General features: G+C 36.6%; 1 protein-coding gene across 1 annotated transcript; it reads left to right on the top strand.

Annotated features, from left to right (window-relative positions):
• Positions 1 to 373: 373 nt before the first annotated feature.
• Positions 374 to 12,658, top strand: LOC112525329 (inositol phosphorylceramide glucuronosyltransferase 1-like). Its single transcript, XM_025135417.1, has 10 exons — positions 374 to 862; positions 2,873 to 2,993; positions 8,808 to 8,993; positions 9,890 to 10,053; positions 10,272 to 10,379; positions 10,600 to 10,737; positions 10,836 to 10,943; positions 11,260 to 11,539; positions 11,936 to 12,056; positions 12,300 to 12,658. Exons 1-10 carry the CDS (start codon positions 617 to 619, stop codon positions 12,439 to 12,441), a joined length of 1,614 nt encoding a protein of 537 aa, XP_024991185.1. The 5' UTR covers positions 374 to 616; the 3' UTR covers positions 12,442 to 12,658.
• Positions 12,659 to 13,474: the final 816 nt, after the last annotated feature.

The following is a 13,474-nucleotide window of genomic DNA, read 5'->3' as shown; positions in this document are numbered from 1 at the left end:
AGTTACATTACCTTACCGGAAGAATATGACAATGACTAAGAATCTTACCCGTTAAAGAGCAAAAACAAGGACCAAGAGTCTTATCCAGTAAGTGATGTCCAAGACTCTTAAATGATGATTTTGAAAGTTGGTTCCCCAAAATAGAAATCAGGTGAAAGTTGGTTCCATTTTGATGCAATTTTCTCTATATCTTAAAATCCTTTTATTATATTTTCAGACTGAAAAGAAAAAAGAAGTTCATATTTCAAAAGTGAACTCATGGAGTTGAAGTAAAAATATTAGTTTGACACGTGCTAAGCACGTGAGGCGAGATCGGATCGTGATGCAACAAAATGATTGATATTTGGCTGTAAAACGAATATCCGAGAAAACAACGGAGTTGCCACTTTTGACGCTTCCTTCCCAGTCGCAGGCGAGTAGAAAAACCAAAAGCTACGACGAAGATTCTCAAACCCATTTCAAACCCCCCCTTGAATTTGTTGTAATCGTTTCATAAACACTTGACAAAATCTATGAGATGAACCCCCAGATGATTATAGATTGGTAGATTTCGAAAATTCATTTATAATTCGCTTTGATTTCTTTGAATTTCTTTTTTAGATTAGGTTCTGAGAAGATGAAATTGAGCCTGGTTTCGAGATTAGGGTTTGGATTGATTCTTTTGTTAGCTCTAAATCACTATGTACAATCAGCTCCGTCTTCTGGATCGACTAAAGAAGCGTATGTAACTCTTTTGTACGGAGATGAATTCGTGCTTGGAGTTCGTGTTCTTGGTAAGTCGATTCGAGATACCAGAACCGCAAGAGACATGGTCGTTTTGGTATCTGATGGCGTTTCAAACTACGCCAAGAAGCTCCTCAAGGTGTTATCTTTTTTTCTTTACTTATTTTTTCCTATGTTTGTCATGACCTTTCTATATATACATATATGTACATATATGTGGGTGCTCATTCAAGCAATCTATAGACAACTTTAGAAGCATGTATATGTAAACTAGTATTTTTCTATCAATGTATAAATAATTTGCTCAAGTTTGTAGAAGTTATCTGCAACAAGTCTTAAGTAATTTATTTTTTGAAGTCATAGATTCTATACTTTGATGTCACCAATTGAAAACTTTTTATCACTGAATCTCATAATTCTACTTGAATTTTAGAACAAAATTAAAATTTGAATATGTTTTATGTGTTGGACACTTGGAGTGTTAGAAATATATTTATGTATCAAATATGTGTGTTAATCCGAAAGTGGGTTATCGCTACTAAAGCATTGTGTGGAATCATTGAAGTTTATCTTTGGATTCCATAAGAAATTCTTTCCAAACTAGAGCCTAGTGCTGAGGTATATTAAAAGTTGTATAGAGAAATTGAAATATAGGTGGTTTATGCTTTACATCTCTCTAAGATAGTGAAAACAAGAACAAAAAAGTTATTGTTTGGAAACATGAAATCTGATAGGCGCAACAGTAACTAGAGCGAAGTTAGTTAAAATATTGTACCAACTTTGCCCTACAAGTATCAATTTCAAGCCATGTCACTAGAGTTACTAAATGTACCTCCGAATATATAAGAGCATCTGCATTGTTCACTTACCTGTGTTAGTGACAGGATTGGAGGCTATACAAAAGTTTAAGGATTTATAAGAGAACTTACAACAGATCAATCACTCATATGGGTATAGGGCAGATGATGAATATGAAATGTTATGGCGATGACCATGGCCCAAAAAATTATTCCTTTTAGTGTCTTGTGAGATTGAGATGTAGTCATAGTTGCTAGGCTTATTCAGTAACAAGTTATATGAAAAATAGTAAGCTATCTTCATAAGGAGACAGGGAGTACCTTAATCCAGACTTAATGTTTAAAAGAGATAATCGCACTCATGTCGTATTATGCAGTTTTTGGCATTAAACATAGTTTACCAGCAACCTACTTTGTAAGACTTTTTATGCTAGGGAGATAGAATACAAAAGCTATTTCTTGTTCAGGAAAGTGATGGTCTGTTAGTAGGGGAAAAAGAGACTCGCTTTATCAAAGATCTTTTTAGGAGGTCTCAATGACCATAGATCGAAACCAAACATATGCGGATCCAATCACGATCCTATAACAAGAGATCTTTCTCGATCAATCCGCTTGCCCCTCATTCTTCGAGAATTATAAAGCATATATAGAGTACCAATGTTGCAAAAGAGATGGTGGATTCTTGATAAGAAAAAGATGCCACAACATTCAAAACGTGATGATATGAGTAGCGAGTTCTTTAGTGCAAACTTATTACTCATCCTGCCATGAAGCCCTTTTTTTGCTTGTCCTTAAACATTAATAAATCGACCAATGGGAACTGGATATACAACCATTACACATGCTAGTTTTTTATGCTACTTGATTATATCAGGGCTGCTATTTTATACTGAATTAGAAGGGCAACTACAGCAGTGATGTCCTTTGAGATGCTACTGTGTTTCTAGAGCTATAAATTTGTTGGGGTATGGGATATCCAAACATGAAATACTCTGTTGCATAAAAGAACAAATCTTAAAAGTTAAAAAGTAATGGTAATCAATGACAATGATCAAAAGTTACCACCAAACTCACGGTGACGACTTTTAATAGGATGAACATGTTTATTAATGCACATTCTCTCCTTAATAGTTAACTCCATCTTAAAATAACTATAATAATAATAAAGAGAAGAAAAGATGGTAACTATGCTGATGGTTGCCATAGATTAGTCTTACAGTAATGTAGAAAATGAAGTGTCCACGTGTTTGATGCTTCTGGATTATGTAGTAGAAGAACATGTTTTTGAGCTGTATATATCTGGTTAATTCCATCACCATGTACTTAACATGTCTCTGGGATTATCTGTGCAGGCTGATGGCTGGATTGTGACACCAATCAGTCTATTGGAGAACCCTAATCAAGTGCGACCAACAAGGTTTTGGGGTGTGTACACAAAGCTGAAGATATTCAACATGACTGATTACAAGAAAGGTGACACTACTGTTTACAATAAGTAGAATGGTTAAGGAGAAAAGATCTCCTTTAAAAGTATGAGCTAGGTAGCAATCACACACAAAACTTGATGTGACATGACTAAAACTTTTTAGGTTTCAACATGGATGGGATACTATGAATTTCAAATATACAAAGTATATATACAATTCGTATTTGTATTTAGGTCATGGCTTCACATGGTATGTATTTTATTATATATACTTGCCTGAAGGATGGACAATTTGCTCATTTTAATTATGGACAATTTGCTCATTTTAATTCTTCTTTAATATATCTTTTGTAACTTTAATCGTCCAGGCTGTCACTCACTTAGTTTTATTATAAGAGCTGTCTTTTGGTCGGATAGACATATCTTCACATTCTTCACCCGCTATGCAACATATATAAAATTGTATATTGCTAATTTTAGTAGTCTTCTTCGCATGGTGGTTAAATTTAATTAGTTTCGTTCAATAGGACCATATATGGCAGATGTATATATATAGTTATTAAACTTTCTGTTGGTTCTTGATAATATACAATGTCAGAGAGTAGCTTACTTAAATGATAACCACACTCTCTAAAATAACCTATGATGGCCTCCTGTCATAAAAGCTGGCCACATCTATTTTGACAGACAATTCGTGATCAATTTCTCTGGGTATACTTTTAGTCAACATCTCCTTGGATTAAGTTAAGCTTCAGATCCCTTCGATTCAGGCTGTTCTTGTATTTGTCAGAACTTTGCTTAGGATCTGCGATCAACACTGATTGCTAGAAGCTTTCTGCTGTGTGACAATCTAGCTTGTTAATACCTTTGACCAGGTTACCAGATTTTAAGACATGTTAGGATTTCACCTTGTTGCGGGATTTGTATCAGATAACCTACATTCTCTTTTATGCTTTTGCTGGTTTGATCAGAACTTGAAATGGATAACTATGGATTCTTTTGCTTTACCACTTGTCTTGATGCTTGTTTTAATTTGCTCTTTACTTCTTCCTGGGTTTTAGTGTTGCTCTACTGATGTTGCCCTGGCTTAGATCAAGCATAAGAAGTCATTAGTGGAGTTGGTCGTTTTTTGTGGCTTGAACCTGGTTACTTTGCTTCCATCTAACCTCTTGATCAAACTTAATGTTAAAAGTGGATTTAGTGGCTTGCCTTGGTGAATATTTTTAATATTTGATTTGAGAAAAGAACGGAGAATTGTTGATTTTAGTCCTTAAGAAGCTATAAAGCCTGGTGTTGCCAAGTTGTGAATATAAGAATGCCAATATTATGGCATCATTTAGCATCTTTCTATTTTGGAGATTCTAGCATATTTCATGCTTATCTTGTTATGCAAATTCTCTCATTTTGAGAAGTGTTAATAGTATATTTTACCCATCTTGAGCAAATGTCTGATGAGCTTTCCACCCTTACTACTAAATTCGAGCTGGTTAGAAAGTGGGAGAGAAACTTAAGGTTTTGAGTGGCAAAAACCCTTGGTTCTATCTCCCTAGATCTCTCTGCTGCTAGCTTAGAGTGTTTGTTTTCTCACCCTAGGTCTTTGGTTGCTTCGAGGACTCCTTTGCTTTTGGTGCTCATGGCAAAAGGGGTCCTGGCTCTAAATTTAGTAAGGTGAGAGGCATGTAGTATTTTGATGTACCCTAACTTTAATCGTAATCGAAATCGTACCTCTTGCTCCAATACGTAAGCGATAACACACAATAATCGTAATACAGTAGCTAGAACAAGCCGATTGTAACATACATGATTGAAATTGTCGGCCAATCTATTGATAAACGAAATCGATGCAATTCCCAGACTTTCGAGAGGTCTGGGTTCTCTCCCTGAGCTGTCGCTCCAAATTAACTCAACCGAAATCAAAAACAGAATACCCGACTACTACCAATAGCTAACTATTTAAGCAAACATAATTACCAATCTACTCCTCCCTTATTCATGTTTAAAGCAAAGATTAAACAGACTCAACTAACTCCTTCTGTACGTAAACCTCAAAGGAGGTTTATCAATACTCTCCCCCAAAAATTTTACCTTGTCCTCAAGGTGACAACTAGGAAATTGCTGAAGAGGTGCTTCAAGATTCTCCCAAGAAGCTTCAAAGCTCGATAATCGATACAAAACCGCCAACTTCCGTCTTTTTTCTTAACCAACAATGCTGGACTGGAGAAAGGACTCATACTCGGTTGAATAACTCCTGCCTCGAGCATCTCTTTTATCAATTTCTCAATTTCATCTTTCTGATAATGAAGGTAACGGTATGGCCGAACATTAATCGTTTCAGTCCCTTCCTTTAACATAATCCCATGCTCCCTACCCTTCTCCGGTGGTAATCCCCGTGGCCTGTTAATAACTGATTCATATTCTCTTAGTAGTGGATCCAAAACCACATTTGGTTCTGCCATTTCCTCCGAAAATACCGAACAAGTACCCAAATTCACCAACACACCCTGACCTTCATGGTTGATCACCTTACCGATAGCTTTCAGCGACACTATCGAACGTCCCAGAGTTGGATCACCCTTTAACGTGACGGATTTTCCCCCACAAGTGAATTTCATTACTTGTAACTTCCAGTTAACATACGTGGCTCCCAAAGACTCCAACCATTGCATCCCTAAGATACCGTCAATATTACCCAAACCCAAAGGCAGAAAATCTTCCCTTATCCCAACTTCTGGTAAAAACAACGTTATCCCCTTGCAAATGCCACTTCCTTTCTCCATGTTTCCAGAACCCAAAGTAATAGTATATTCACCATTAGCTTCTACTTTTAAATTCAGTCTTTTTACTAAATCGTATGATATGAAGTTATGTGTGGCACCACTATCAATTAACAGTACCACTTTTTGTCCTTCAATCCTTCCTTCCATCTTCATAGTTTTAGGATTAGTCAAACCCACAACTGAATTTAAATGTACTTCTACTTTTTCAGTCACTTCTGCTGCATTACAAGCTCTTTCCTCCTTTCCTGGTTCCGTATCATCAAAAACATCCTCTTGAACTAGCAATACACTCATCTCCTTCTTCTTACACTTATGGCCAGGGACGTATTTTTCATCACATCGATAACACAAATCCAACAATCTTCTTTGTTGTACCTCTTGATCAGACAGACATCGGAAACCGGTACTTGCTTTATTTGTAAATGACGGTGAATTAACAGAACTAACGACGCTATTAGAGCCATGATTAGAAAAATTGTTTTTCGACTCCGAATTAGAATAAGAAGACGAACCTGTCTTCTTGCCATAACCCTCATTCTCCTCTCTCGATAACACCTTGTTTTTCAATTCGATCTTCATGGCTACCTCCATTGCTTCGCTAAGTGTCAACGGATCCAAGAGTCTTAATTCCACTTTAATAGATTCTTCCAATCCATTAATGAATTGACTTAAGAAAATCTGTTCTGGAATTCCGTCTAACGGTGCTGCAAACTCGACAAATCTCCTTCTATAATCTTCAATTGATCCTTCTTGTCTCATCGATAGAAACTGTTCACACAACGAACCTGCTGTCAACGACCTAAATTGTCTTAACAACAAATGTTTCAGATCCTCCCATCTTGTAATAGGGTGTCGMTTATGCTCCCAYTGGAACCACTTTAGTGCATCTYCTTCAAAAGAAATAAACGACACGTTAATTTTCTCTTCTTGACTCAACTGATTCAACATGAAATAACGCTCAGCTCTCAAAATCCATCCGTCGGGATCTCTGCCATCGAAAACAGGGATCTCTAATTTGCGCCCCTTCACCGCCGAAAATCGATTCTGATTATTTCGATTTCTGTCGCCTTGTTCCACTCTTGCAGCTGTTTCTTCATCGGACGAATTGGACGTGTTCGTTCGATTTACAAAATCGTTCCTCAAATCTTCGATTTGTTGTACAATACGCTCCAGCCTTCTTTCGATTGATCCTATGCTATTCTCCAAATCTTCAATTTGATTGTTAGCGCTTCGAGTCATGACATTCGCCATCCCTAATCGTAACGTGCTCTGATACCAATTTGATGTACCCTAACTTTAATCGTAATCGAAATCGTACCTCTTGCTCCAATACGTAAGCGATAACACACAACAATCGTAATACAGTAGCTAGAACATGCCGATTGTAACATACATGATTGAAATTGTCGGCCAATCTATTGATAAACAAAATCGATGCAATTCCCAGACTTTCGAGAGGTCTGGGTTCTCTCCCTGAGCTGTCGCTCCAAACTAACTCAACCGAAATCAAAAACAGAATACCCGACTACTACCAACAACTCACTATTTAAGCAAACAGAATTTCCAATCTACCCCTCCCTTATTCATGTTTAAAGCAAAGATTAAACAGACTCAACTAACTCCTTCTGTATGTAAACCTCAAAGGAGGTTTATCATAGTTTAGTAATGGACAGGGTTGATGGTTTGTAGTGCCCTAAAGCAAAAGCATTAGTCTCGGGGGTGCGGCTTTGCCATTTTAGGATTCAGCTTCCTGGTGCTAAAGGAGGGATCTAATCAAATGAGGAGATTGGTGTAATTCAGTATTTATCCACGTCTAGAGTAGCGTGCTCCTGTTAGTCGGTTCTATACTTTATCAGGCTTTGTTTCTTTTTGTCTACAGTCCGGTCATGATTTTATTTTGTTGTAGTTATAATGGGTGGGTGGTTCAGTGTGATGTAGTTTAGTTGTTGGTTGGTGTACTCTTTCTTAGTGGGATCATACCATCTCCATCTGTATCCTTTTCAGTTTAATGATCTGTTTAAAGAAAGTGTAACACAATTTGGTATGTCTTTTGCAAGCGCTTTTGCATCTTGAGGCATAATTGATTTAGGAGTATCGGTCAATGCAACTAGGAATACAAATATTTTCACCATATCTTCCTCCTCACACCGCCTTGGCAAAAGTAGCTGATGGCTCAAGTATAAACTCACAAACACTCATTTATCCCTATCCTAAAAGGCACTTGTCTCCAAATCTTATTGAAATGTTATGTTGCTCAGCTACCTCATTTACCCCATGTGTTTTTCAAGGGTTCAGTACCCATCAAATGGTTGGTATGAATGCATGACGGTTTGTTTCGTCTAGGTCCTACGTGGATGAGCAAAATTTCAGATATTCAAAGTTCACCTGGTTATCTTTTTCTGAAAATGAATTTAAAACTAGGACTCAAGTTAGAGTATTCTATGTGTTCAACTTACCTAGGAAAGCATCATAAGTCTAGTACTTCATTTCATTTGAGGTTGTCTGTTCGCATGTATATTGTATGGTGTATTGTCCTATAGAATCGATATGCTATTGTAGATATATAATGATCTTTGTGGATCACTATTTAGGAGTACATGTTTTTAGTGAGACCTGGTAGTGCTATTATTCTGTTTTACTTGTTTCTGTGCTTACATTTAAAATCGATTCAACCTCCCAATTAAAACCTTTCATGGTGAAAATGTGAAATGATGCTTTCTGTTGGGTTCTCTGACTACACAAACGAGAATGGATATTGCATGAATCATCTGCTTGTACACCCCCGACAAAATGTTGCTAAAAGAGAACATAGATAATTGGTGCTGGTGACACACACTTTGTTACTTCATTGCATTGTTCACACAATTGTTTGGGGGAAATGTGGTTCTTACATCTAACTATCTGATCAACCTCATGCTACAGTTTTGGATTATGAAATTCTGTATTACCTCTTATGTCCTAAAGTCCCCTTGAATCTAAGAGTAATCGGTAGTATTTGTTATGTTCATGTTTAGGTAGTGGGCAAACAATTTGATGATAGCTTAAATTTGTCATGGCCTCTCAAATGTTCTGAAATTACTGCAGTGGTGTACCTTGATGCTGATACAATTGTGGTTAAGAACATCGATGATTTATTCAAATGTGGAAAATTCTGTGCCAACTTAAAGCATTCTGAGAGGCTCAACTCAGGGGTTATGGTAGTGGAGCCATCTGAAGAGCTTTTCAAAGACATGGTGAGCAAAGTGACAACGTTGTATTCTTATACTGGAGGTATTTTATTCCCTTTACACATTTCTGCATCAAATCTTTGTATTTGAGTTCCTATTAAGCCTACATGTGCCATTGAGCCATTCTACTTAAGTTAAAAACTTCATTGTAAATTGAAATGCTGCTTTTCAGCATCTTCTTCTAACCTATTGTTTAGACTTGGAAATTGAACTTATAAACTGTATCTCAAAAGATCAGATCCTTAGAAACATGTTTGTAACAGTTAATTTTGGGAAATTGGTAAATTTAGCTTGAAAATTTCCCCAAAAAGATAACATTGCAATTAACATGACACCTCAAAATGAAAATTGCTGCAACTGAGTGCAAGTTATTTTTCTGGTTCATTAGAGAAAACAGTGCATTTGATCCAATACTAGTGTTCTTTTTCATTTAAAAAAAAAAAGTTGTTACCGATGCCACTAGCTTGCATCGTAGCTCTTTTCATTTAACATGACACCTCAAAATGAAAATTGTTGCAATTGAGATGCAAATTATCTTTCTGATTCAATAGAGGAAAAAGAGCATACTAGTGTTCTTTTTCATTTCATTGATAAAAAGTTGTCAGCGATGCCATTTAGCTTGCATCATAGTTCTTTTTTTAATGCATTTTTCTTCTCTGAAGATCATCTCTTTATTTTTTATGTTGGTAAAAATACATCGCTAATTTATGTATTGTAAATCATTTAGTGATTTGAGACTTTGCAATAGTCCTCTAGAGTCATGTGTATATGTGAAAGGAAATGTAAGATGTAGGAAACCAACAAAATTGAGCTCAACCTTGTCCCTAGTATTGGGTTTGGCTGCCTAAGCATCTTTCATAATGATAATTGTTTCATCATAATTTTTTTATGTTAAACTTCTCTCTCTTTCTCCATTGATGTGCTCTTGTTGCTTTTTAGGTGACCAGGGTTTCCTTAACACCTATTATGCTGGATTTGCAAGCGCACGTGTCTTTGACCCTGAAATTTCTCCCGAAATCTTAAACTCTAAACCAGTTCCAGAGATGGAGAGACTGTCTACTCTCTATAATGCAGATGTCGGACTTTACATGCTTGCTAACAAGGTTGGTAGTGCTTCCCCGATCACTTGGGGTTACTTCTACTGAAGGCCAGCCTCCCCCACCCTTTTCTCTCCCTAGAAAATTGTTAGGCATCCTTCATAATAAATGATTTAGGCCTTGTCTTTTTTCTGGGATTTTGTGGAGATTGTGGTCTCTTTGAAGCAATCTTATTTTATGTTTCTAAAAGAATCTTGAAAAGATCTGGTAATTCTCATATGCAGTGGATGGTAGATGAGAAAGAACTTCGTGTTATTCACTATACGCTTGGCCCTCTTAAACCTTGGGATTGGTGGACGTCTTGGCTTCTGAAACCTGTGGACGTGTGGCAGGTATTTTCTTGCTATTTAAACTCTGCTCCTTTCTGTCCATCCATATATAACTAGCTGTGTACCCATGCAATGCAGCGGAATGTAAAACTTTATTGTAAATCGAAAATGGAAAATTAATGCAACTCCTCGTTTAAAAAGAAAATACGAAATTTATGGAGTATTTTACCGTATTAGCAAGGCTAAAACGCTCATCATGTATTTCATGTTTGATGATGGACAGAATGTTAGAGATCAGCTAGACGAAACTCTTCCAGGAACTGGAGGTGGTGGAAATCCTCACGATGATTTTCTAGTCAAATTTCTGTTCCTGCTTCCCGTGTTCACGTTACTTTTCTGTTACTATCGGTCTTTTCTTCAGGTTGGCAGTTTCAGATCTCCTTTTCCCTTGATATTCAGATTCTTGATAAACTATATCCTCATCATCTGAACCTTGATCTATTTCCACGTTTGGTTCAGACACGTTCTCTATGTGATCATGCCCGACACATATACTACAAATTTAGATCAGGAGGTTCTCTTTCTTATTCTGCAGTATCTTCCTCTACCATCAATTCTAGTCAACAGGTACTTCTCTCTTTCTATGTTTTGGTTTCCTTATATTTTGATCAAATATATACAGCGCTAGGTTTAAATAAGAACCATAAATATTTTGAGAACCCAACAATTTCATGTATTATTCATAGTGAATATTATGCATTTTCATCTTGAATATCATGTATTTTCACTATGAATAATTTTCATCATGGATATCTATTACGGCATTCATCATGAATAAAGTATGAATCGTTGTTTCCCATGTCCTCAAAATATTTACAATTCTCATTTGAACCTGTGCCTATATATACATATGTTAAATTGTTGGTACACGTGTTCTCCATAGTTTGCAAACGGTGGACATGCCAAGGTGCCGGCTTTTCTTGGTGGGGTCTCTATTTTCTTCTGTTTCATGGCTGCGGTGGTTGCCCTTGGACTCGGTGTTTCAGTTGTGCCTCGGCAAGTAAAGCCATGGACCGGCTTGCTCCTGATGTACGAGTGGACTTTCACAGTTTTCTTTCTGCTTTTCGGAGGTTATCTACATCTAATATACAAATGGGGGAAAATGGTAGCAAATCAAGCAGGATCCTCTCGTCCTGGATCTTTAGATTATGATTCTGAAAAAGGTCTGTTCTCTATTTGAACTTCGTAGAAGGGCAAATTGCATGAAAATGCAACATATTTTTGTCTGATTCCAGTATTGTGTAACGTATTTCCAGAACCTTTCATTTACGTATCTCAGTGTGACATTTCAAACATTTAGGTACCTAGTTCCCATATGAGAATGCACGAAAATGCAACGTACTTTGGTCTGATTCCTGTTGTGGGTAACGTACTTTGGTCCAAATGTTTGAGATATCACAGATGAGCATTCAAAATGAAGGTTTTGAAAGTACGTTACAGAAAATAGGAATCAGACCCAAGTATGTTGCATTTTCATTTGCCCTTCTTTGTAGAAGAACCCATGTTTGATGTTTTTCCAGATTTCATCCTAAAGTGTCAAACTTGTCGGGTTTTTGTAGGTCATCAACGACAAGTGTCTTGTGATGCAGCAACATGGTATTACGGGTTAGGAATGGCGTTTTTGGCCATCGCTACCCCTTCAATACCTTGTATTTTCGGTATTACGGCTTTGTTTTCAAGGTATTTTCAGGATTACAACTTCCTTACATCTTTATTGTTAACCAACCGGATGCATCATCTGGGGTGCGTTTGGTACATGGGACTGGACAAGACAAAAACTTGTTGTCTCACGTGTGGTGTGATATTTAAACCTGTGTTTTGAGACGGAGGTAGTCGACCCAATCTTCAGATGGAATATACCGAGTTTGTTTTGTTTGGTTTGATTTTTGATGTTAATGCTTGAATTTTATTCTGCATCAACAGGTTAGGTTTGATGGTTGCGGGAGGTCTAATATTTGCGGCTTTCACGACATATGCATCCGAGCACCTAGCCGTTAGGTCGTTTGTACGAGGGCTTGAAGATAGGGACACATCAAGGACAAGAAATTCATGTTTCTTGTGCTAACGGTATTTTAAATTAAAGTGTAAGTTATTTACAATTGTTATAGATTGTCATTTGTGTAATTTAGTGTCACGCACGAGTTGTACCCCGTTGTATTACATCGTTCGATACCCAAGGAATTCTGCTTGCGGAAGTTTAATGTAGATCTACTTGAAGAAGTTTATCATTCGTATATTCTATTGAGGATACTCTTCTCTTTGAAGAGTTGGAGGTTTTGTGAGTGAATCCATACAATATGCAGAATTCTGATTCGGATTTTTCATTCTATCAAGAGAAAATATCAGATAATCTTCTAGATCCAAGGAAAAACATCTATTAATCAGAGGATTTTATCTCTATGAGAAAACTGTGAAAACAGAGGATATGAGTGAATAGTAACTAGATCTTGAAGAAAAACCCGACAAATGAGAGAAATGATTCACAAGTGCATAATCAACTGTTTGATTGATGAACAATCAGTCTGCTTTGATATTAATTGTTAGATCTCAGTTCTCTCGATCTGTGAATAGATGTAGGAAAATATTAGAATGAGGGAAGATGATCTATTCACTAGGTTATGAAGATTTCATCCGCAATTATGAATATTCAAGAACAAGTTGTAGCTATCATCATCTTCATTTATATTACAATACAGATCTTCAAAAGGAAATCACACAAGTGTGTGTACAGTAAGTAATCAAAAGCTTGCATCAAAAAGTTACTAATAGAATGAAAAGGAACAAATATAACCTTGATAAAGTCAAGACACTGATGAATCATAGCTTGTCATGTGTAAAGTGAAATAACTGCTTCTAGGTGGTATATCCAATCAAGAGCCTCCATGTGGTAGCTCTCCAAAGCTTTTCTAGCAATAAAAACTCAACTGAGTCTATTTTGCAGAACTTCTTGTTTGCAAATAATAGAACTGATTAAAATCTATCACAAGCATACAAACAGGACACTGGTAACCGAGCTTGAAACTGGGTCTATTTTGGAATTACATTTCAATTTAAACGAAATGACTTCCACAAAATGTAAAGCTAGAAAGCCAAAAATA

The sequence above is a fragment of the Cynara cardunculus genome (assembly GCF_001531365.2).
Source record: "Cynara cardunculus var. scolymus isolate 2C chromosome LG 13, CcrdV1, whole genome shotgun sequence".
Taxonomy (NCBI): Eukaryota; Viridiplantae; Streptophyta; class Magnoliopsida; order Asterales; family Asteraceae; genus Cynara; species Cynara cardunculus.
Note: the sequence above shows the minus strand (reverse complement) of the source record. Positions and strands in the feature narration are given on the sequence as shown.